Source organism: Pelmatolapia mariae, linkage group LG7 (assembly GCF_036321145.2).
Source record: "Pelmatolapia mariae isolate MD_Pm_ZW linkage group LG7, Pm_UMD_F_2, whole genome shotgun sequence".
Classification (NCBI taxonomy): domain Eukaryota; kingdom Metazoa; phylum Chordata; class Actinopteri; order Cichliformes; family Cichlidae; genus Pelmatolapia; species Pelmatolapia mariae.
The window spans coordinates 43292122-43318119 of NC_086233.1; the positions used below are offsets into that span (position 1 = coordinate 43292122).

A 25998-nucleotide genomic window follows, 5' to 3' on the forward strand; every position below is an offset into this window, starting at 1 on the left:
CAGTCTTCTCTCATCAGATGGCAGATGACCGCCCCTCCCCGAGCCTGGTTCAGATAGTGGTTTCTTCCTGTTAAAAGGAAGTTTTTCCTTCCCACTGTCGCCAAGTGCTTGCTCACAGCGCCATCTGATTGTTGGGGTTTTGTCTGTATTATTGTTGGGTCTTTATCTTACAACAGAAAGCACCTTGAGGTGACTTTTTTTTTATGTGATTGGTACTGATTAAAAACGAGTGTGCTCCTGGTTGCTCTGCCTTTAAGCTTTGAAACTCTTGAACTGCTGAGACACAGCTCTCTCATCACCAGCAATGATCCTTCTGCTGTTCTCTGCATATCCACAAAGTCCATGAAAAGCAAAGCAAGAGGAAGATCCAGAAAGCAATCTAGAAACAGCAGCAATGCTGAGGCTGTCCAGAGCTAATCAGGTAACGTATTTCATTTTATTTACAGTTCAGAGATAATTGTGAGCACATCTAGCGTTTGCGTGTTTATAAATCTGCTCAGAGGCTGTATGTGGCATGCTGAATAGCATTTATTTTTACCATGTGTTTCTCCAACTTCACTCATGCTGGCCTGCTTCTCCCTTGACAGTTTTTTCTCACTGTGTTTCGTTTTACTCCAGAATCGCATCTTCCCTCTCATCCTGCTGAAAAAACAAAACAAAACAAAATAAAAAAACTTCAATATCTAGCATAAAAAGTAAGATGTGACAAGAGAAAGTTGAGGAAGATCTACCTTCCATCTTGACTGGAGGTTTTCCTGAGGATCTCCATCTTGCCCAAGTCCCCTGATGACATGGTCTTATGGATTTTCTTCTGGTCTTTGTGAGATGACTGGAGAGAAGAGAAAGATACAGTGAGTGAGAAAGACCACAAAACATATTTATAATCTGTCAGCTGACACGACTGTGACATGTTTTGATTAAGAATTCTGCAGATTTTTATGGTTTTAGCAGAGTTTATTTCCAAAACTACAACTACTAAATTACTTCTTCGAATAAATAAATAATCACATTAACTTAATGTGAAGAAACTGAAAAAATCGGCACCATAAACATGCACAGGCCTGATAATGAGAGTGTGTGATAGGCAAACAGAAGTCATATGTGTTAGACTGTGTAGGAAAATCTCATCGTTAGTGAGAAGTTACTCTGGTCGAGCTTTTATTGACTCCAGCATGCAGGAGCAGTGCCGTGCAGTGCAATACGAGATGTTTTGTTTCAAGGACGGGTCAGGTTTGGAGGTCAAAATATGAGAGGACAACGTCTTTGACCACATCCCACGAGTCAAACAAGAGTCTGCGCTGAGACAGTCTGCGTTCAGTGCTGTAAAAGAAGAATATCTAAATAAACTCATTCTGAGTTTTAGCATTTTATTTTTCCTTCATGACAGATGCAAAAACTGTGAGCAGTTTGGTCTAAAAGGATTTATAATTTAACATGGTGAGGGGGACAACCACAGGTAGATAAGCTGAGGCTTAGATAGCCTAGGCTTCACCTATCATGTTGAATTTTCATTCACAGATACCACTGAGCTGTTTTTTACATCTTCTATTATTGTGAACCTATTGTGCTCAGTTTTAGCTCCACACTGTTACATATACCGTTTTCTCTAGCCAAGCTCCATTCTGTAGTCTTGCCCTCTATTAGACTAGTTTTGCATGACACACGGTTCATAATAATCTTTATTTATCTTATATAGGGGCCTTGCTGTAGGTCATTAGTTCAGTATTTGACCTACGCATCTTTCTTTTGATTGGCTGACTCTCACAGACAAAAGGTTTAAACGGCAGGTGGGTGTGGCTTCTGTGCTGAGATGACCATATTAGAAATGATATTATCCTCTGTAATACGTCTGAGATGGAGGGTTTAGAGCAGTCTGAAGCTCAGGCTTTAGGCTTGCAGGGATTACTTGATCTGTGGACATGTTTAATATGAGCTTCCTTCATTGTTTCATTACATATTCAGGGTTGAAGCTACACAGTGACTCAAATAGCTGCTTGTTAAAACCACAGTGTGCTTCCATCACGTCACAAAGCAGAAATCCTCTCTTTAACATCAAAGTGAGTTCACTGCACTCAAACGACTTCCACAGTCACCAGATCTCAGTCCAACAGAGCACATCTGGAATGTGGTGCGACGGCATATTAGCATCATGAATATGTAGCACATTTATGCGTGACACTATCATGTCAATTTGGATCAAAATCTCCAGGAAGTGTGTCTAGCACCGTACTGAATCTGTGCCACGAAGGATTCAGTAGTTTAGAAGGCAAGGTAACTAATGACCAATGAGTATATATCACAGGAAATATAGGAAAGCATAATAGGTCCAGGTTAAGAATAATTATGAGCTTTCAAAACTTGATGACTTTCCACTTCACTCTGTAAATCTGTAAATTTTGTTTCTAATGAAACAATACAAGCAAAGTGACCCTGTTGCATTTAGAACCTGTCTGAATAATTTAAGGATGATGAAATTTTTGCAAAGCACATATTAACTGAATTAAACTAGCTGATAGAGCGAAGTGAAAAAAGGTAGTGTGGTCTAGAAGCTTGGACTTAGTTTCAAACTAGCAGCCACCAAAGCAGTGTGCAAGGCCATTCACGGCACCAAGTGACCTTTATCAGCACTGAGGAAAAAAAAACAAACAGTGCTGCCATACTTAGCAGAGAAACATGTGTTTGGTCCAACAGCGTTGAAAAACTGAAAGTGGGGTTAGCAGTGTTAAAAGGCTCGTCCCCCTGTCGTGTGGCCAGATGCACATGAGAAGAAGGTAGAGAGGGGGACCGAAGTGGACAGGTTACTCGCACGGAGGTCAGGTGACCGCCGCAGACCCGGTATTTTACCATCTCGGAGTCACTGTGACAGTCAGCGTCGGGGTGGGAGTGTGGGGGAGACAGGGAGGGGGGCAGCGTGCAGGAGTGGGCGGGGATGTAGTATTCATCATCGTCATCCGACTGGGTCGCCCCCTCTGAGTTACAGCGAGTCAGGAAGTCGGAGCGCGTCCGGGACATTCGGGCTTTCTTTTTGGGGCCGGGACGGCCCACCTGCTTCCAGGCAACCATAAGAATATATCAGCTGTGTGTGTATGTGTGTGTTTGTTGGTGTGTTTGTATTTACTTGTTTTGTGTCTTAAACTTGACTCAAAGTAAATAAAAATCTCAATCTTGAGTCTCAACTGAGTGAGTAAAGATAACAATAATTACGATGTGCAAATGAAATTAAAGTGATGTGTAGAAGCTCCTACCTCTCTGCTTCTGGATCCAGCAGACTTGGAATCATCTCTGAACATGGCGAGAGATCGTTCCTGGTTCACCAAATCCTTATCGGACCTGCATCAAATCACCACAGTTTAAAAGGTTCTACTTTGAGTTACCTGGTCTCTTTAAAAAGCGCTAATGAAGTCAACTTTTTTTGTAATGAAGGAAAACTGGTGATACAGATTTGGGGAAATGAATCATTAGCCTTTAAACGGCACTGCAGGCTTTCAGCTGTTCCTGTTGCACTTTCAAAATAAAATGACTCGGATTAAGTGAGTTGACTTTTTGGCATCTTCTTTAAGCATTTAGTCTTTTGGCCAAAGTGGACATTTTCATGGCCATCACAATATTTAAGGGTTATGTTCACCAGGCCCAAGGCATGAAACTGTGCACCTATCTGGCCCAGATTTTTCTATTGACACCATATGAAGACCTAGCTTAACACAACTGTGCAAATATCCACTGGGACTATTCACTCTGCACGCCTCCTGCTTGTCCTGGCTAAGATTCTCCCTTCCAGCAGATAAGGACCCCTCCACCCCCTCCATGGAATAGACCATGAGGTAAACAGTTTGCTTTGAGGTGTTTTGTTCCATTAAATCGAAACAGAAGAGGCACTGCAGGTGTGTTCATGGCGTTCCATTTAAATAGCTTCAGTGTACTCTGGAGAGGCAAATATATGCCTCGGCCCTGCTACACAAACACAAAAGCACAGTTTACTTACTTGGAGAACGGCAGCTTGCGCCTGGGTGGGGAGAACACGGTACTAGAGGGTTTCTCCACCATGTTCACAATCACAGTCTGGGCGGAGCTCTTCTTCTGGGCCTTTGGAGGTTTGGTGTCCAGGACCGGGCTGGGGGCCTCCTTTGCTGACCTAGTAATCTTCCTCTCCTGCTGAGTGGGGAGTACGGCAGGAACGCTGCATGTGGGCTTCAGGGCTATTTTGATGTCCATCTCTGCGGAACAAATCCCCGGACCTTCCTGACTCTCTCCACGAGTGAAGGGAGCCTTTGAAGACTTATCGACCCCAAATATGTCTCTCTTGGCTTGGGTGGAAACGCCGTGAGGCTGCTCCCTGTCTGATGCTATCTCAAGGCCTGCAATAGGGGTCATTTGGGCATTGGGTGCTCCTGTTTGAGAAGCTCTTTCTAGAGTTTGGGCTGCCAGCAGCTCTCCCTCTTCCAAAGGACTCTCTTTCTGCATACTGATTAACACCACTACAGGCCTTCGAGACGTGGACTCCCTTCTTTCTCTGTAAGATCTGCTGGGGCTTTCAGATTTTGGTTCATGAGCTGGACTTTGGTCAGAAGCAATATAAAAAGTTGCCCTCGGGGCCTCCACTTTGTTTGGCAACTCAGTCACAGGCTTTTCATTATAGTTGGAATCTCTCAGCCCCTGCTGAAGTTGAATATCCAGCGTCTGGGGCTGTTCCTGAAGTACACTGAGCTGAGAACTATATCCTCCAGAGCCTTCGGTTTCCATGTCTTCCACACTGAGAACTTCAAAACTTCCATGACTAGCTGGGGACCCTTGGGGTGAATATCTGTGATGCTCATCCTGTTGAGAGCTGCTGCTGCTGTTTGGGACCGGGTCTTCTGGCAGCGAACCCCCCACGCTGGTACTTCGGACTTTAAGAAGCTCCAAGCTGAACTGCGCCTGCTCCAGCTCTCTCATTCGTCTGCTCTCTCGTTTCGACCGGTTCTTATGGCTGCTCTCGTCTGTGCTCCTGCTTCGCTCCAAGTCATCTTCTTTTTCCATCTCTGCTGCATAAAATGAAACAGACTTAGAGTCTTCGGAGAGCTCTGCAGAGATGTCCTGGCCATAACTCTCCAGTCCAGATGAGGCGGGCTCTCTTCTTCCTGCCTCCATCGCTGCTGACAGACTTGTTTGTTCACCAAGTCTCTCGTGCTGCTCCTTGAAGTCTCTAAACCTGGAAACAGTAATAGTGAGAAAACAGAGGCCTATTATCCACATAGGCACCACCATGATTTTACTTCCTGTGCCAAAAACTAAACACTGTGCCTCAGTGTTTTGGGTTTCTACACATTTTCACATAAAACACCACTTGGTGGCAGCAGATACAACTGTGAATCCTAGACTGTGCATACAGATATAAGACAGATAGAGCAGGTGTCCCTTTGGATTGTGGACTTGTTTTTTTTAAACCAGCAATAAGGTCTCCAAATTAGCTCTGGTTAGAAGTCCTGTGTAAATCTCATTGGCTGCATTTTGTTTAAATGCAACAATGTTAATGCGTCAGTGCATCAGTCCAACTATACAAATAAACACGCTGTATTTAAAAGACACTAATCAGTTGATTCAAACTACCTACAAGCTCAACTCCTTCACTCACCTGAGTCGGGCGAGGTATCCTCTGCTCCTCGCCTGTAACTGTATCACCGCTGCATGCGTTCTGTGGTAACGCCTCCTCTCCCTGGATCCCTTCCAGGCTGTCTGAATTGTAGTAGCTGCCAGAGCCCTCCGATGGCAGCAGTTTTTCCAGCTCCTCTGTATGACGATCGCTGAATCCCGCCAGTGCAGGAACTTTCTCCTCTCTCTGTAACCCCTCCAAGCCGCCTGTAGACACACCACCGCTCCCTCCTCAACGCTCAGGTCAATGGTGGACTGCCTGAAGAGGCAGAAACGCCACCATCGCTGAAAGAGAAAGAAAAGCACGGTGAGACAAAACAGATGTAAGGAAAATAAGTCAGGCTGGGGATCCTTGAATATGTTGAGCTAAGCTTTGAATATTTTTTTAAAAGAAAAAGATGTTTATTCCCCTTTGGGACCACCTAAAAATATGTGCATTTCTGTGAGGCTAAACTGACACAGATTAGGGAAGAGATGTATGAAATTTGATGCCTGTTATTCATTCAGTATGTCAAAGCAATATGATGCAGTATGACTGACACCGCAGGAATGTTTGATTCAGAAAACTCAGAAAAGCAGAGGACACCTCGCGTTATTTTGATTAAGCCCAACTCCAAAACTTGAACTGTAATCTTGGAGGGCCCACGCAGAAATGCAACCAACAAGCACAGAATAAAAATCCCATATGTGACAGTTTATATTTCGATGCTCTGATATTCTCTCGCAAAAGTTATCTGTGCCTGAATGGATCCTGCTCTGGAATGACCTGGTGTGTTTTCTTTCAGTCTGATGAGGATTTGGACAGCTTCTCTCCAAAAACTCGTCCAGAAAAAACAGAAAGAGCAAATTTGTTGTCTTTCATCCTCTCTCTACCACTTAGTGCTGCATCGTTTTTTCCACAGTATTTACTCTGTAGCACACGTGTTATTTCTTTCTTATAACTCATTAAAAATGTAACATATTCAGTCATCCTTCAATACAGGTGCTTTATACTTAATTTCATTCAATTTTATTCATATAGCACCAAATCACCAAAAACCTATCAAAAGCTTTCATGGCTTTTGTTTCCACTAGATCGATCGTGCTCACCAAAGTAAGCTAAATAGCAAGTGACTTTGACCTTTTAGATGAAAACACACTGCTCTGGATTTATAACAAGACAAATGAAAGCTGAATACACTCAGGCAAAGGCGGTGCCTGACCCAGGACACATGACATCCACTGGAGCATTATCTGGTATATGGATGCAATCGCATTAACATGGATTTTGTGTTAGAGACTTTGCTAGTTAAAGACCAAGAAGACAAATATCATACATTATATCCCAACGCAGCATCAATGAAGGTCAGAGCTCTCCTGTGAGGACACAAGTGCTTATCATCTCAAAAGGAGAGACTATTTTTTTAAGAACCACGATACTTAAATATAAAGACTTAATGCACAGCTATTAATCACCTAATGCTTAAACAGTCCCAGACTGAGAAGCCTTAATGGAAGCTCCTCCTAAAGTGCTCTGAGAGGGATTAGTGATACCCTTCGAGCAATAAGGACAGAGGAACAAAGCTATAGAATTGGACCACTTCTTAGGTCCATCCCATCACAGGGTCTCACCTGAATGGTGCACGCAGCTTGTCTCATGTTGACAAAGTGCTTCCTCTCCAGAACTGCCCTGAAGCGGCGCTGCAGCATGACGATTCTCCGCAGGACCTCCTGGTGCAGGAGGGTCTGAAGACGCTGGCGCTCGGCCTCGCGCAGGAACACCTGCATCGTACAGAAACATTACGTTAAGTGAAGTTACTGAAGTCCACTGTATGGGACATTTTAAAAAAATAGAGAGAGAGAAGGACAGGCCATTTATAATTTCCAGAATTCGTACCATGGTGCTGCCCACTTGGTACCCAGCAGGGGGGAGGTGGATCCGTCTGAAGAACTCCCTGACACCTGACTTTGTGGGGCTGGTGCCCCGAGGCAGCAGCACATGGAAGTGATGCACAAAGTCCTAAAAAAGGATATTTGTGTGTTCATTTTCTGGTGATTCATTTTATGATGAAAATAGAACAATAAAAAGCGTGTTTTGTTATGTGACGACAGAGTTTTGGTTATGTTTAAACACAGCAAGGAAATTTAAACATCATGAGAAATGTTATTTTCTCAATAAAGTAAAACATCTTTTAAGCAACATCATAGTGATAACATGGCTTTGGCTGTGGATCTGCAGCGCAGTTGCGTTAGGAGGGGATTACCTGAAAGGTGTACTTGCTGCTGTATCCTGATTGTCTGATCCGGACGGTTTCCAGCATACCTGTGTACCTCAGCTGTCTGAGCACCAGACTGTCGTTGAAGCGCAGCGGCAGCTAAGTGGGACAGAAAACAAAGGAGCGCTTAAACACAATCCAGCAGTCGGTCACTAAGAGGAGTGGAGGCTATTCTGCAGGAGTGATCACCTTCTCAGCGTTGGAGCGAATGCACTTGACAAAGTACGGCTCCGACTGATCCAGAGTCTCCATCAGCTTATTGAGCGACGCCTGCACACACAAACAGAAATGATCACACTTTTGCTCTTTGTTGTTACTGATGCTGCTGCACGTGCTCGTGCTGCCGTCTGCTGTGTCACTGATGTTGTTGTAGTTCTTTGAGTGCTCCAGCAGAGGGAGAAAGCGGCACTGACCTGGAACTGAGCGCTGATGCTGGGAGGCTTCTTCTTCTTGTGCAGATGAAGCAGAGACTTGGTGATGCGGTCGTGGAGTGTCACGCTGCTCAGGTAGCGCAGAGACTTAATGTCCAGCAAGTGCTGCGCACAAAAAGCCAGATCATTTACAATCCTGTGTATCACTGAAGTGAATGAACACCTACTAAGTTTTGCGTAGTGTCAGGTTAGGGTCTTACCTTGGGAAGGGTTGGTTTAGTTTTGCAGTTTTTGTTTCTCCTGAACATGAGAAATTATAATTAGCAGATATTATCAGCAGAATCAACAGCTATTGACATCTTTTATTTCCTCTGTATTAGTGCTGATACGCTCTCTTATCCCTTCTTACAATCCAGCCTTACAGGCCTTACAGTATGCTGGGGGAAAGCGCCTTAAAAACCATCGCTTTAAAGACAGCCTATTATGCTTGTCTTTATTTTTTGCTGGCTATACTCTATACTGTTACAGTGACATTATATTAAACATGCCAAAGGTTTGATTCATGAAGTCCGTGTGTGGATAATCCCTGTGAGTCATAGTCTGCTCAAAACGCCTGCTTTTAGACAGCTATTTCCTTCCTTGGCTCTGTATGATGTTAATGACTGCAGATAGCCCTCAAATGGGCACAAAGATCTGGCTGTCAGCCCCAGAAGCCTGACACATCTGCTGTTTAAACCTCCCGTTTACAACTGGGGAAGCCAATCAGCAGATTCAGACAGCGGATGAACAGCACCAAGTTAGAGTGTAAGATAACCAAGGAGTTTTTGAAACTGTGACTGATGCAAAGCTACTTTAGTAGAGTCCAAGAATAAAAATAGTTAGCAGGAAATGAGCAGGATAGGTTCCCTTTAAAGCGTATCGCTACTAATATTAGACCAACAGGGGCGGGCGAGGCTCAGGAAGTAGAGTGGATTGTCTACTAATTGGAAGGTCAATGGTTTTAAATTGCTCCTGATGTATTGTGTGAGTGTGTGGGTGATAGATAAAAGAGCTTGAAGTGCACAGAACAAAGCACTGAATGATTGCGTGTGCATGGGTGAATGCATGCTTGCAGGGTAAAAGCGCTTCGAGTGCTCAGCGCGATATACTGGATTGAGAATTGTCAAAAACAAACAAACAAAAAAAAGACTACTGTGACTTTGTGATATGTCACTCACATTAGAATTCCCTGAGCTCTCTCTAGGAGCTTGCTGTTGTTCGAATTGAGGAAGATCCCATCTTCTTCCAGCGCGGGGCTTCCCATCGAAGAGAGGCGACCCGACCTGGAGGTGCGACCATTACATCCAACGCTGTAGCCATCCCTACAGGGAGGGAGGAAGAGTGAAGATCAGCGCAGAGGCATTTTATTTAATACTAATAATACACACTCGTACTTACCAGCTGGCCTTCTCATTGAGGGCGTTGGTGCCTTGAAGATCTGACAAGGGGGTGCGGGGATTCTTCCTGGTTATACCTGGATAGGAAGTGGTGAAGAGAGGAAAAGGAAAGGAAATACAAAAAAGGAGTCAAAGGTCACAGGGTTTATCAACACCTACATCTCACTCACCCCCTGTTTGAAGCCACAGCATTAAGATCCAGCACTTAAGGGTCTCCACTAATCCCCTAACTCCACTCTCTACCATTCTTCGCTTTCACTTCTCTAACACACATCTTCCTTATACATGACAAACCACTATCTTCAGGGCAGCATCTCTGTTCTACTTGGACTCTATTAGAGTGGCTTTGCTATCTGAAACCTAAGTCAGCCTTCTTCTGATTGGCTGCCCTAAACAGCAGGTGCAAAAGAAAATTGCCCAGATTACCCGTAATTTGGGCATTACAGATATAATCTTAACAAAGCTCTTTCAAAGCAAAATATAAACATTACAGTATATGACTGTTTTCACAGGCTTACTTGTAGTAACCATGACTTAGTACACATATGTTGAGGTGCAAAATCAGCAGACTTTCTCTTTTACAGGAGAAAATAAAGACTTCAGAAATTCTCTTGGGAATTTCCTTTGAAATGAGTTCCATTGCTGGAAAGCTGTTAAATCCCACTTCTGCAAAGTGCTGCTTTACAACATTAGGATACATGACATGAATAAACACACTTGAAGTATGCAAAAACACACTCAGGCACACAAATGTGATTATCAGTGCTGAAAGGAGTGATAAAGGACGGCCAGAAAATCCGTGGGTGTCATTAAACCCTTCTGGTCTACAGAGACCTGATTCATTTGTCCGATCACTCATGCGTGGGAAAATTTTTGGTTATGAGCTTTGCTCCTAGGCTGAGTCAATCTGCCTAGAGCTCAGAGTGACCCACATACCTGATTTCTTATTAATGGCTGCAACAGAACCAGTTTACCGGGCCTCAAAACCACAAGCCACCCATTATGATCTATACAGCACAGGATTCATTTCTTTCATTAGGCCGAGCTACGTGTCTTCTTAACTCACGAGGAATCAATCCATTTAAAAACCTCTTTCACAGGGATCACCTTTCAAACTCTACTTAGATATGAATCATAACAATCCAATATAGTACCATTTAATACATAAGTGAAGATAAAACCCATTAAACCTCAAGAATTACATCAATTTTCAAAGGAATGCCTCTCATATTCTTAGCAAATTTAATTTAAATGATCAATACCAAAAAATATTGCACGCTCATATAAGTGCCGACCTTTCAGTTTTACAGAGGGTCCCTATTATTCTGGCTTCAAATTTATTGAAATATTGACCCTGCAAACCTATCTTTAAAATCTGACAAAACAAATCCACATATGAGAAGAAGCGAAATCCCACATCCTTATTATTTATAAGGATAACACTTATCATACGAACGTGAAGGGTGCAATATGCAAGATTATATATGCAAGAAATATAGCTTTGTGTCAAAGATATCTGTGTTGTGTAGCTGTAGTGATATCTACTGAAGTTGGGATAGTATTCAGCTAGGACCAGCTGTACCTTTCCGTAATACCAATTTATAGCTCAAGAGGAGCTACTGACTCATCCTAGTGTCCAGTCTGTCGAACTAACACGAAAAGAAGAAGCAGCGCTCCCCAGAGATTTTATTTCACTTTTATACCGTCTATATAAAAAGCAGGCAGTCAATAAATGAAACAAAAACATGATGACTGCAGATCCTGGGAGCCAGCAGTAATGTGTGACCTGCCTTGGATTGCGTTGAATCCATGCAAAGCCTTCTAGGTTGCCTATGCAGGCAGCTGATGTTGTTGCCAGCCTTTATACTTGTGCATGACACAATAGTAGGTACTGGTGTAAATCCCAGTGTGTAGGCGATAGCACGGACAAAACTCCTGCTAACACTGCTAAGACTAGCCAGACTCTCAAACTAATGTGTTTGTAAGTGCTACACTTTTTAGTGACATTCAATACATAATTTGTTTATGTATTGTTTTTGGGGGGATTTTCTTTCTCTTAGACTAGTCGACTTGCCTAAATACTTTCTGCTTATTAAAAAACTAGCGTCCAAAGATTAGCATGGTAGGCCAGTTGGCGACTCTAAATCAGTTGTAGGTATGAAGAATATAAAGTGCTTTAGGTGTATATACAGGGGTGCACATAAGTGGTCCGCTGGTGCGCATTCGCTGTCAAAATAAAAGACGCGCACCAGGTAAGAAGTTGCAACGCGCGTTTGCGTACATATAAAAGGCACTGTTTTTGTCCGCTAGAGTGGGATTTTCACGGTATATTCTGCACCACATCTCTGTGCGTTCATCATTTGTTTGAAGCCAGCTCACCTCCTGCAACCACTTTTCCGAGAATACGCGCTTCTTTTGCGGTTCGGGCTCTTTCTGACATTTCTTTGGAGGTGGAGGAACACCAAAGTAATTGCTTAAAGGAGCTTGCTTCTTCGACATCTTTAAGAGTTCTAAACAAATGTCTGTCCTCCTCCAGAAAATCTTATGTATGCAAACGCGCGTTACAACTTCTTATCTGGTGCGCCTCTTTTATTTTGACAGCGAATGCGGACCACTTATGTGCACCCCTGTGTATAGACTGACCTGCTGTATGAACATATGGTTCATTATAGTTGATTTGTAGTTTTAAGTGCCTTGAGTGGTCAGTTAGACTGGAGTGCTACAAAAATGTGTGTAGGCTACACTTTTAGCCTAGCATCGCTTACACCCGCAGCAAGCCTAGTTTGCCTTTCAAGTCAGTCATGGAGGTTGGTTGTTGACTGATGATGTAACAATTATTGGCAATGAAAGCACTGAACAGCTAGTCCAAGTGAAACAAAAGAAAGCCACACTAAGAAACAACACTGCCACTTCTAGGCTAAAGAGTTTCACGTATTCCACAAACAAAAAATCAGAATTAAGGTGAGGAATAGAGAAAAACACAAATAACTAATACATACTGTTACTTCAGAATAACAGTATATCAATATTTTTATTTTACTTCAAAGTAAAAGCAATTTTAAAAGCTTTTTTACAAGAGAAGCATATTGAATAAATTACAGACATACAGACACTTTCTCTGCTGCCTCCATCCCATCAGTTTGTTAGTTTTTTAAAGGGTCTCAATTTTTGGTTAATAATCCATAAAACATGAAACATGTATGAACAAAATACTGCAAAAATCCATGACAATCCTTTTGCAGCACAAAACCGCATCCATAGTGAAATCACTGTATGTGGGACTGAACTGAGGCTACACGCAAGTCTCTCCAACTTTCTTCCCACCGTCTATTAGTGTGAATGTGTGCAGGAAACTCAGGTTACTTACTGTATTTCTCATCTTTGCATCTTTGAAGGATCTCGAGGCTCCGCTGGTGAACAGGGTGGTGAAGAAAACTGAAGCTGTCAACGGTTTTAACAACAGCACAGGGAACTGCTGCATCATTCCCTAAACCAGAGAGAGGGAGAGAAAATATGACAGTAAATTCCAGTCAAGCATCTATCAGGAATATTAAACATAATAATGGTTATACTGTGAGTGGATTAAGTCACTAAGCTCTTTGGAGTTTGGAGGTTAGATCTACACAGAGAGTAGATAAGCTGGGAATAATGAACCAACTCCATCACAACAACCTACTGTCATTCAAAACCATGAGTCAAATGCTTATGAATGCCGACTTTTGATTTTTAATACTGAAGGTTTGACGTAGTTCCTCTGGTGCCCACTGTAGTGGTACCTACAAAACTGAATCTGTCCTCACAGAATCTATAAAAGATGGACAACCTTGCTAAACTTCCTCCAGTGAACAAAAGGCAAAGCAAAATTTTCAATTATGGAAGTTTCTACCCGGGCTCCTGTTCAACTTTACCATGAGCACACCCCCCTGCACTTTTTACATAGCCTGGCTACTTGAGTCCCGACTGAAGACAGAAAGTTTATTATGATAAGGTAAATACACCAACTAACCATGTGCAAATATTTAAAAAGGCCCACATCTTAACAATCAATCATTTTTCTGTAGCTCCTACTGTCAGCTTGGTTAATATTTGCGATGCACAGTTCAGCTTATGGTAAACAATACTACACACCTGTATACTTAATATATTTGAATGTATAGCTAGTCACTGTTATCCTCATTTTAGACAAAGAAATGTTATCAAATATACTCCAGAAAGTTTCTGTAAATATAATTTCTTCTGAAAATTAATGGTCTGTTCCATAAACTATCAAATTAAAATACAGAAAACACCATAAAAGTATCTGTAGCACCTACAGCTAAGTTAGTCTTTCGTAACAACTATAGGGGGAGAAAGTGCTTTTAATTCAAGTCTTCATAACATAATTACCTGACATCTAACATGGCTTGCTGTGCTGTTACTTGTACACACAGCCCAGCCAACAGTTTTGGACTATGAAATAGTGTTTTATTTTCATGTTATTTGGAAGGTTTCCATGTCTGTACACTGCACACCCATAAGTTTTCAGATGCAGCTTGCTAAACCAAGCTTTCCAGTGTTAGCTAATAGCTTTAACAGTCTACTCTCTCACCCATGTGTGGTCACATTTAGCAAAAAAAAACTTTGGTTTTTTTAAAGAAGTGTTACATTGTGGTTGCAACAGCCATCTTTTATATACAGTCTATTATGGCAGAACTTCTTTTTTTTTTTTCCTGGCCTTTAACTTTAATGGTTTACTGCATATACTGAACCTGCAGGGTGTTCTTCACCTGTTTTTTTGTGGGTGTGTCTGCGTCCAGCCTCCCTGAACGCCACATGAGCTCTGAAGTAAGCGCGGAGCACGGCCCAGCGAAAGGTCGCCACGGGGTCGATTCCCATCAGGCCACAGATGAAGGCGTTCTTGCTGCTCTTGAGCAAGGCCACAATGTCGGGACGCATGTGGTCAGTGTTCTTCTCCCTGAAGTCCTGGATGAAGGAAAGACGTGTTTTCAAAACTGAGTAACAGCCTATTTCTTTCATTTAAAGAAGAACGTTAGGCAACCTTTGTAGGACTAAAGCATGAAAGCATAAAGCTGAAGTATTACAACAAACAAGGACCTTAGTTATTGCTGTGGCTGCGATTTTATTTCTTGTTTGTAAAGCTGTGGAAAGGCAGTTGGCAGCAGAGTTTGCAACTATTTATGGGCAAATGTTTCACCTCTTTTCTTTACTCAGTTGTGTGGATAGAGTTAAATAGCTTGCATGATAGCGCCATCGATTTTCATCTAAGACTTGGCAAGAATGCAAATACATATTAGAATACAAAATGTCAAAATATTGCTTTAATCTTCAAAGCCATAATTAAAATGAAGCAGTTTTACAGCCTGTAAATATGTAGTTAATTCACGCTTGTTGTCATGCACCTTTCGCTTCACATTAAGCACGAGGTGAGGAAAAATCTTCTCACACATCCATACGAGTGGAGAAACACATGCCCCACGCCCTCTGCCCCATCTGTTTGTAAGGAATGAAATATTCCAACTTGAAGTGGTGCTATCATAACAAAGCTTGAACTATAAACCCTTCTCTGTCCATATGAAACAAATCAGCTGTGCGCTCGCTGCCGAGCCAACGTCAGGCACATTTCACGTCTGCGGCTCTCGCTGCACGGTTCGCACCAAACGACTCACTGGCTCTGAGCAAATATAAGATACTTTTCCACAGCTGAGATAACCAGCTGTTATAGATTTATATTATACAGTCAAACAACAATACGCTCGATCCAGTCCAGCACATGTGCTTCTTATCAAAACCCAGCTGGGAAATGAGCAGAGAATTAGATCTAACTGCAAAAATAGGTCGACAGAACAAGCAGATCTGCGGCAGGGTTTCAGGATCCATAAAGACTCGAGTGAAGTGAGACAGCTCAGACTATCAAAATATCAATTTGATGCAAACGAAAGGTAGAAAAGTGGATGTCAGATTCCGAACTGTAGTTCCTGGCTTCATCAGTAAATTGATGTTATCACTGGAGACATGTTTCCTAACACTTTATTTAACATGAAGTCCGCAGCAAAATTAACAGATATCAGTGGAAAAAATCTCTTTTTTTCACGCAACTGTTTGTGCCAGCGTGCTCGGTTTAATTCCTAATTTTGGGTTCATTTGCAGCTATTAGCAAGTGGGGCCGTTCTGTAAATCCAGGGCAGCAACAGAGCAAACGGTACATAAATCCTTTGGATTACTGTTACAGTTGGCTGCCCTGAGATTAGAAGCAACTACCAACACGTGCAGGGTCGGGGACACGGTGAAACTACAATGCTGAGGCTACAATGATCATCGGTGGTGACGCGCTACTGTAAAAAGCAGATCAGATCTTTTGCATGAGAGCAAAGACTCGTCTTACCTTAACTCCGTACTTGACTTTCCCAGCGTAGTGTCTGATGATGAAGGCAGGCTCCATGACAGCGGGGAACTCGATGTAGCTGTTTCCTTCATGCTGACGCTTGAACTTGTCCAGCAAGGTCTGATTGGAAGCTTGAGGGAAACTGCAAAGACATTGATTTCATCAGGCTCGCATTCAAAGTCATAAAGACCAAAGTGGACACACTTTTGTTTTTAGAGACTTTATCTCCTGATTATTTAAGGAAAATGAAAAATAAGTTACAAAAATTACCACCACCTGTCACATTTTTCCAACACATCTGCTTTCCTGCACTTCTCAAGCGCTCATCCCATTCCTCTAACCCCGAGAGATTAAAACTCCCTGTCACATATTTAATCCCATGACTTAAATTTAACCACAAGGGTGCTTACGTGGCCTCCGCTTGCACATTCTTCTTTGGTATTTTCACCTCTGCTTTATGGACATTTAAGCCATTAACTACTAACCTCTGCTGGCTGGATCAACATTCCTGGAGATGTTTCATATCACCTCTCCTCCCTGCACCTCCAGACCGCACTGCCTACCCAGGTGGAGGTCCTGAAGTTTGATGCTGTTAAAGTCGAAATGAGCCCCCACGCTCGTCTGATTCTGCAGTAACATAATCCATCTCTCCAGAGGCCCTGAAGGCTGCACTAGCTGTGAGTGATGAGAGCTCCAAGAGTCTTTCCTTCTTTTGCTATAGTCATTTAGCATGAAGCTCCTTCCTGCGGCAGCACAAACCCTGGGAGAGATCCTGTCCCCCTCACTTTTTTCTTCAGAGATCCCCCTTTGACCCTAATTCTTCAAAATTGCTTCCCCACACCCCAACACGCACACACGCTGTACGAACAAATACATACACGGCATTCGGTCCACTCCCAACGTTATTACATCCAGATGAAGCAGCTACGCTAAGTGGCAGGTAAGATGACAGCTAACATAGATAAATATGGCTCCAAAGATGTACCGCCTGGTGTGTTTTTTTATGCAAGGGGGCTGGGGGAGCATTTGATTTGATTTATGAAGAAGAAAGACGCCGAGACAGAGAGCTGACCCGCAGTACAATGTTTCACCATAGGAAAGGCAGAGAAAAAGCACAACCTGTTACAGTAAATGTGGGGGAGGAATCAGTGTATCTTTGGTTAAACCCTGGTAGGAGTCCCAGTGTTGGTATTGATCAGGCTAATGTATGAAAAGCCTGCAGAGGGAGCAATCTGTCTCTTCAGTTTAACAGATGCACGAAAGTAATTTCCACGTAGCGTGACCATCATTGATGAAGCACACTGCAAGGGGACAAAGTTTAAAAGCAAGAACCAAACTGCAAGCAATAAAAGACCTATCAATACTCTGCACTTCAAGTGGTTTCACCAATAATCAGCTACATTTATATCCTCTCCTCATGTTTGGTGCAACAAGTTTTATTTAGGCAACAGCAAATCCTATTGTAAAGTAATTACTTATATTGTAAAGACTCAACAAAGAATAGAGAAAATCCCAATAATCAGACAACCCCTTTGAGTAGGCACTTGGCGACAGTGGGAAGGAAAAACTCCCTTTCAACAGGAAAAGAAACAGGAAGAAACCATCTAACGCAACTGGTTAAGTGTGAGGGGAGGGAGACAGGACAAAAGACACACGGATTGTTGATAACCAATGATTAAAAGCAGAGTTGTGTATAAACACAAAGAGAGCAAAAGCAGGTGAGTGAAGTAGAAACACTCAGTGCATCATGGGGAGCCCCCAGCAGCCAAGGGTCTATTGGAGTATAACTAAGGCTACGTCCACACTAGCCCGGATAAATTTGAAAAACGCTCCACGTCCACACTATCGTTTTCAGTCATTTTCACAGGGCGTCCACATTGAAACGGTCGAAAATGTTTATGTTCCAGTACTACGCATGTGTGAAACGATGAAGACGATTCGACCTGCCTCATTTCTGTCTGGCGTTTATTTACTTTCCGGCTCGTTGAAACGTCGCGACAAAATGTTGAGGAAAAGCACCGAGTTTTTTAAATGGACTAACGATGAGGTGGAGTTATTGCTGCAAGTAACACAAAAGCACAAAGTTGCAAAAGCGAGTGAGAGTTAAAGACTTTGAAGAAAAGCTATCTGGAGCATGTACAAACTGATATTAATCATTAATAGGGCTGTCAAAATTCAGAGCAAACAAAACAACTGCTGTATAATGCCCTCCGCTATCTTAGTTTAATAGGTCACATGACTGCATCACATGACTAAAACGTGTCATCGTTTTCAAAACGTCTCCGAGTTCGCTGTCCACACTGCGACGCGAAAACGGCGTTTTCAAATGTATCCGCTTTGGAGAGCGTTTTCAAAACGCTGCATTTTCCTTGACCGAAAACGCCATCTCAGTGTGGACGGGAGGCCAAAACGGAGAGAAAAAGATGCGTTTTCAAACGAAAACGTATTAGTGTGGACATGGCCTAAGGAAGGGTCACCTGAAGCCTCCCTGAAAACCCTTGCTCAGTTTTCAGGGCTCTGATTCCATTTTATAAAGGCCCCCTCCCATACTTGATAAAATACACCGTTTCCCTTATAACACATGGAGTAAACCAGCAGTTGTGCAATATCACGCACAAAATAGTTCGACTGACAGTTTTAATAATTATGTAGTAAACAAACATGATCCATGCTAATCAACAGGTGCCGTACTTGCACTCCTCGTCCAGCAGGTGGAACAGAGCTGTGGGTTTCTTGCTGATTAGGTTGATGCAGCCACTGTTGTCGATGTAGTCGATGTTGTGCCAGGTGATGCCCTCTGCCCTGTACTCTTCCTGCAAGCAAGAACAAACAGACAGGAGAAGAATGGTCAGTAACTTTGCGAAACACAAATGAAGCGAGACAACAAACCCGTGTGTTAATGTCTTTGACCATAATGTAGCTAAAGTCTGGCAGGATTTCTTGCATATGCTGTTGTTCTGAAATGCTTTCATATTTTCCCACAGGCGTATCTATCAATCAGTCTCTAGCTGCACTACAGCATGAGAGGTTAGGCATCTTACACACACAGCAGAGCTGTTTACCAGCGCTGCAACCAAACATGTTCTGTTTTGCATGAGATTTTGACTTTGATAAGCGTGGCTCGTACAGGCCAAAGAGTATGCTTATGCTTGTGCTGGCTTTCCATAGAACTCAATCAGGAAGTCTTCAGTGATGACTTCATTCCGCTGAAAAACCTGAGTAACCACTAGGAAAACACCTGGCCGCTTGCTGACTGTCAGAAAAAGCCGTTTGGCAAGATCTGTCTGCCTCTGAAAGATATGACCCTCGTGCCCTTGACACCCCTAAGTAAGAAACCAGCGAGCCTCTGCCAGCTGGAGGCGGAAAGCATGAAAAGTTGATCGGGGCGGGACGAGGTTAACGTTCCGCTCTACTAAGAAAGCTACTGTTGAGGTACATTTGAGAAAGTCATGTAAACAGTTCCTGCTCCAAAACCTCGCAGGTTAGAGAGCGTCTTTCAGTTAGGCTGCTGGAAAAGAGGATGCACACTCAGCAAAAGGTTTAATGGCAAGCACCACGAAAGCAGAAAGCCTAGCTGAAAAAAAAAACATAAGAAAAGAGGGTGGGGGTATCAGATTAATCAGCTGGACAGCATTAAACAAGCAGCCAATATCCAAAGACAGTAAGAACAATGAACTGATAATTGTGCTACGATTAGAGCCTTCATGTTCGACGACACGGGCTACACTGCAAACAAGTCCTCAGAAATCTGCTAATCACTGAAAATGACCGGATTGGTTGTTTGTATGAGCTCTTAATACGACTTTTAGCGACCTCTAGTGGGCGTGTGTGAACTCATGTAAAATGAGCACTTATATCGCTACCAACATAGTGTGGGTCCTGGTGCTGAGCCAGTTCTTCCTAGCTGCCTTTTGAGAACATATTATTACACCTCGTAGCAGAAGTTGGAGCCAATCACAACAGCCAATAACTGCTTTCTTACAGCACTGAGCAGTCACATCTTTTTGCCTACCAAATTTGTGGTGGAAGGTTTTGCTTTGAACCGATTCTAGACTGGGCCCTAACCATAGGTAAGTTGATTGGACATAGCGTTTTTAGTGGTAGAAACGTTTCGTCACACGACAGATGGGCGACCTGTCCATGATGTACTCGGCCAGATATCCCCATGGCAGCTGGACTCAACCCTGAATTGGATACATGAAAGAAAATGGATGGATTCAAAGACTTTCTAAAGCTTTCTTACCATGTCTAATGCTCAAAAAGGGTTTACTTGAACCTACAAAGTACTCAACAAGTGAAAGCTCCTCACCACACTCCATCTTCTGTCTCCTAGCAAAAAGTTGGGTGTGTTTGTACCCTGGCAATAAGTCAATTCAAAAACAAGCAGTAACACAGGAATGTGCATAATGATTAATGACTAATCCTAAAATAAACCCAATTGTAAATGTGACTGTATGGGAACAAGTTCAGGGTTTATGTGTGCTTGGCATAGCAGTTTGAGTACTGTAATTTTTAGGTGTCATAGTGTAGTTCAGTCTTTACATTTACATGTTTGCATCCTTTATATGGCTCTATTAGAGAGCAAATTTGCATAATGAAGAAAGAGGAAAATATTGTGGAACATATGCTGGCCATTCATTAAACCGAACAGCGGTCAAAAATTCAAAGCGGAGCTGCAACATAGTTTCACATATGCGACACGTCTGCCCTCTCCTTCTTTTAGGCTGCTGAATCACTGATGAGGCATTTAGAACATGTGGCGTGTTTTGCTTTTATTCCGAGGTCGCACCGGATCAAGCAAAATGAAAACAGAGGCGTCAAGAAGTTTAAATCTCTTTTTGTTTAAATCTCATCAAGGACGAGCGCCGGCACCGCTGGCTGACACGGTTCATCTGGCTGGGTTTGTTGTGTCTGTGAGAGTTTGTGAACATGCACACTCAGTCAGAGAGAAAGGCAATTAGATACAGACACTCTGATAATGAGATAAGCACACACACGCGAGCACTAATCAGCCATTTTATTACATAGGCACATTAACGTAAACAGCCCGACCCAGCAGACAGAGGACTACAAAGTGGTGACTCAGTATGTGAAGAATGTACAGAAGGTCTTTCAGTCATGATTCAACCAAACAGCAAACCAGATCCAACAACTGAGAAACAGCTGCTTTAGGAGATTTTTTTATGCACTGCAGAGCGACCCTCTAATTTTTATATGCAAGACCCTATTCATGGAAGTCCTGTTAACGCAGTAATTGAGAGTAGCAAATAAATGCCAATCAAGGTCTCGTTCTAGTTGAGCTGGCAGAAAGGAGAGCTCAGATGAAAAAATGCTAACAGAGGAGACGGACTAAAGCTATATCCAGTCTGATATGTTTTTATTTTAAAGTAGTTTTTAAAGTGGAAGTGATCCCTGCTCATTGGAGCATTTCCAAAATGATTTCTACCTTTACTGACACGTCTGTTTAAAAATATTACATTGACCATTCAGTGGGCACAGGTGCTGGTGTAAACAGGAAGCAGATGGTGGGTTTGCTTGGAGAAAATATAACAGAGGAAGAAGAGAAATGGCTAAAAGAAGAAAGATTCCTTTGCCTGGACCATTGGTCTCAGGATTTGCAGCTGAGTGTGAAGCAGCTGGGATGAGAATTAGCAAGTCTGAGACCACAGTTCTCAGTGGGGAAAAGGATGGAGAGCCCACACTGGGTCAAGGAGTCACCGCCCCAAAAGGAGGACTTCAAGTTTCTCAGAGTTCTTGTTCACAAGTGAGGGGAGAAAAGAAGAGCGAGACGAGCAGATTGCTTGGTACACGGAGAAGAGACGAGAGGCCTGAGCGTGAAGATGTTCATTTACTCCCTCATCTACTACTGCTACCCTTACCTGTGCTCACAAAATATTGGTAGTGACCAAAATAATGACATCAGGGACAGAAGTGGAGGAAACAAACTTCCTGCAAAGGGTGTCCAAGCTCTCCCTTTGACATGGGGGGAAGAAGATCAAGTTCATTTGCCTGCTTGTTTTTTTGTGACTGCAGATTTGTTCACCGAGTTTCTCCACAAAAACTCTCAGCTATCTTTGTGACGCCTGTTATTTGGGCAGCTATTAAAAAACATGATCAAAATTAACTTAATTTTAATCATTTTTGGGGCACTGAAAAAAGTACTTCTACTACCTTTTCTATTGATGGGTGCTTAGTTCTGATTTAAACTCATACCAAGTTTAACTCAGAATCTGTTGAGGGCCATCTTTCTGACTTTGTCTCTGAAATATAAGGCTGATAAGATTTCCCCAGTACAATAGAGGATTCAGATCCTCCACAAAACATGATGAAATAAATTTGGCAAAACCAAACCACTGTAAACAGAGAGAGATGTAACTGATATCGGACCCCTAAAATCCAATCTGCAAGCAATAAAAGCCCTCAAACCTCCCGCTGAGTCGAAAGTGAGCCGGGAGTTCTGTTGCAGTCGATGAGGTTGGTCAGGATTTGTGGTCATCCTTCCATCCATTAGTCAACCATGTGTCTGTTCTCTCCTGCGTAACTCAGTGCAGCATTCAAGCAACCCGGATTGTGTTTGGCTGAAAGCCCCAATGTAGAGGTGAGGGAGGGTGTGTGTGTGTGTGATTCTCGATTGCTCCCTCTATCTCTCCACTCCCTCCGACTTTATATTTCTAACTCCCTAAGCTCCTGTCTCTCTTATTATGACAGCAGAGTGTTTTTATTGAGCGGACAGGAGGAACAGTGGTGAAATAATTGGAGATGGAGCAAGTTCTCGTGGTTTTAAAAGGGTGAGGAGAAAAAGACATCAAAACTGGCAGAGATGCAAAAAAAAAAAAAAAGACGGGCTGGAGTGTGTGCTTTGGGAAAAAAGGGGCATCCAGAAAGGAGAAAACTAGCAGAGACCAGAGACCATGAAATGTCAAAGAAAATTCAAAGACTTATCCATTAATGTTGTAAGGTTGGTGGGTCCTCAGTTAAAGTTTTGCATTTGGCTCCAGTTAGTGTCATTACTGGCAGCGTGAAGCCATAAATGGTAAATGGCTTGTATTTGTATAGCGCTTTACTAGTCCCTAAGGACCCCAAAGCGCTTTACACATCCAGTCATTCACCCATTCACACACTGGTGATGGCAGGGTGGTGTAGCCACAGCCACCCTGGGGCGCACTGACAGAGGGGAGGCTGCCGGACACTGGCGCCACCGGGCCCTCTGACCACCACCAGTAGGCAACGGGTGAAGTGTCTTGCCCAAGAACACAACGACCGAGAATGTCCAAGCCGGGGCTCGAACCGGCAACCTTCCGATTACAAGGCGACCTCCCAAGTTGGACACTACAAAGGTTGCACAGGTAGTCCAACTGTTCCAGGATGGCACATCAATATATGCTTATTGCTAAAACGTTTGCTGTGTTTCCCAGCACAGTCTCAAGGGCACGGAGGAGATTCCAGTCAGGTAGTTACTCTAGAAGAGCTGGACAGGGCTGTAGAAGGTCTTTAAACCATCAGGACTGGTATCTGCTCCTTTGTGAAAGAAGGACCAGGATAAGCCCTACAAAATCACCTACAGCAGGTCACTGGTTTAAATGTCTCTGTGCTCGCTGCCCAGCACCATGGAGCCAATTGGCATTTGCCATTGAATACCAGAACTGGGAGATCCACTACAAGCATCCTGTGCTTTTTCCTGGAGGATGAAACACTTGATATTATCGACTGGCCCTCATGCTCACCTGACCTACATCCAATTGAACACCTGTGGGACATTATGTTTCTGCCAGGTTGCACCTCAGACTGTCAGGAGCTCAGTGATCCCCTGGTTCAGATCTGGGAGGAGATGGGACACCATGGACACCAAGGCTGTCTCATTAGGAGCATGTCCCGACGTTTGGATTCAGTCCTTTGTAGGCTGATATTTTTCATTGTGACATCCTTTCCTTACCCAGTGCATATCAGTATAAATATCCATCCCGATTTTTTTTATGTGTGTTTTTATGGTTTCATTATAGGTGGTCCAAAAGATTTGTTTTAACTATCATATAATTTGGACTCCAGCGTTTTGCTCTATCTCCTGAGCCACAGCCGCCCCATAAAAATGAATTCATGAGTATGACCATTAATACAATAAAGAGATTGTTTTGGTAAAATTGGCATGTTCCTAAGGATCCTATTAATTCAGAGAAATACCTCGTTGCTTTGTCTGAGGAAAAAGTAAGCTGCAGAATTCTCTGTCAGATGACGATAAACCTTTCCACATGTTTTTTATTTCAGTTCGGAGTCAGTGTGATATCTCCCAAGGTAAACACGATACTGTGTTTGCCTTAGGCGGTGGCCATCATATATGTTTTCTCACTTTGATACACGTTCCTCGTACAGAAAAGAAATCAAGCACCAACTGGCATGTTGAGTGTAAACACTAGACACTCACACCCTCCTCGATCCAGCTGAGGGCTAAGGTTGGTGCGGCGCTATTAGCTTTGGCTCCTGTTCCAAAGATAAACACGCAGCACTGATAAGACCAGCTGGTTGGCTAGAGCGGATTGTAGCCCAGAGGGAAGAGAGGAGGAAAATCCCCTTGATGGAGAGCTAAAACCGCCTTTCAAAAATGAGGCTATATGAGCTGACAGAAAGCATGCATTTTGCTCGCATTCAGAAAACAGGTTACATCTTTCTAGACACACGATCCTTCTTAAAAATGAGCACAAACAGTAGATCTTTATTACAGCTCAATTAATGGGCTACAACCCAAGCATGCCCAGAATCCACAAATGGCTCCAGTCTTTGAAAGTTAAAGGTTGAATAGAAATTAATTCAACCTTAATAGTAAAAAAAAAGAAAAGAAAAAATACTAGAAAAATTAAAGTGAAAAAGAAAAGAGTAAAGAGCTGCAGTTAGCTGGAAGTACACAATATGATCTGTTTTATTTCAATCGCAGCTCCATTTCACTTGATACTATTGTTAATACTCAGAGTACTACTCCAACAAAATTAAGCTCTCATAGTTTGTAACGGCAGCTCTAATGAAAGCATGACCATGGAAGTGTTCAGTCTGCACAACAGTAATCTATTAATGCCAGAAATCTTAGAAAACTCTCAGAAAGGCAGAGTGTTAATACTCTGGGATTAACCAGGTAATCTGAACCCCACAAATAAAACTTTACATCAAACACCCCACGACACCTACAGGGTCATGATTAGTGTTTAGTTACCTTCTAAAGGTGAGTGCCAGCTGATCTGACGTCAGCAGTCAAAGGCTCAAAACAAAGCCACAGGTAGGTGTGAAGAGCTTTCTCTCCGTATCACATCAGAGTAAGGCTCGCAATTTTATTCAAACAAACGCAAATCAGTTGAGATCTGGCAGCCCTTTATTTTGAAGCTCTACCAGCTTCCCTCAGAGGGGCTCAACACCACCTCAGCCGTTGTTCTCTTAAATAAACTCAATGATAGTTTCGGAGAACACCGGTGATTAAGGATAATAAACGTGAACTCTGCTGAAACAATATTTGATGCAAGACTGGCCATCTCAGGAGCACTTTGACTCTTATTAACTCAATGTAACAGAGGAACACGCCTTTAAATGGAAGTACCTTACAAAACAGAGATATTCATCAGTGACAGACCGTACTAAAAATAAATAAATTTACTGTACTTTTAAAACAAACAGACAATAAGATGATGACTTATGTAATTAAGGTAATCTTTTATTCTTACACGGTACATAGAGCTTAACTGCAGCACTGCAGAAAAACATATTATGTATAGTTGCTTTCAAAGAGTGTTAACTGGAAATATGTTAAGGCCTCCAATGCTATGAAAACACATTTTTTCTATGCCTAATTTCTTAGTTTTTTGCATATTTGTCACACTTTAAGGTCTCAGACCACCAAACAACTTTTTATATTTGGCAAAAATAACCTGAAAAAATGTAAAAAAAGG

At 42.7% G+C, this 25998-nt stretch overlaps 1 protein-coding gene across 7 annotated transcripts in view; it reads right to left on the reverse strand.

The window, feature by feature from the left end:
- Positions 1–25998, reverse strand: part of LOC134631158 (unconventional myosin-IXa-like) — a 150914-nt gene that overhangs the window by 13486 nt on the left and 111430 nt on the right. For 6 of the 7 annotated variants that reach the window (XM_063479194.1, XM_063479196.1, XM_063479198.1 and 3 more), the window contains 17 exons: positions 18764–18885; positions 16073–16214; positions 14457–14652; positions 13058–13177; positions 9692–9767; positions 9472–9615; positions 8515–8554; positions 8297–8419; positions 8073–8153; positions 7872–7982; positions 7505–7627; positions 7240–7389; positions 5612–5913; positions 3983–5188; positions 3246–3330; positions 732–829; positions 539–642 (listed from right to left, as the gene is read on the reverse strand). In XM_063479194.1, coding sequence (XP_063335264.1) covers positions 539–642; positions 732–829; positions 3246–3330; positions 3983–5188; positions 5612–5913; positions 7240–7389; positions 7505–7627; positions 7872–7982; positions 8073–8153; positions 8297–8419; positions 8515–8554; positions 9472–9615; positions 9692–9767; positions 13058–13177; positions 14457–14652; positions 16073–16214; positions 18764–18885 — 3223 coding nt within the window. The remainder of the gene's footprint in view (positions 1–538; positions 643–731; positions 830–3245; positions 3331–3982; positions 5189–5611; positions 5914–7239; positions 7390–7504; positions 7628–7871; positions 7983–8072; positions 8154–8296; positions 8420–8514; positions 8555–9471; positions 9616–9691; positions 9768–13057; positions 13178–14456; positions 14653–16072; positions 16215–18763; positions 18886–25998) is intronic. The other variant, XM_063479197.1, reaches the window with a different exon arrangement.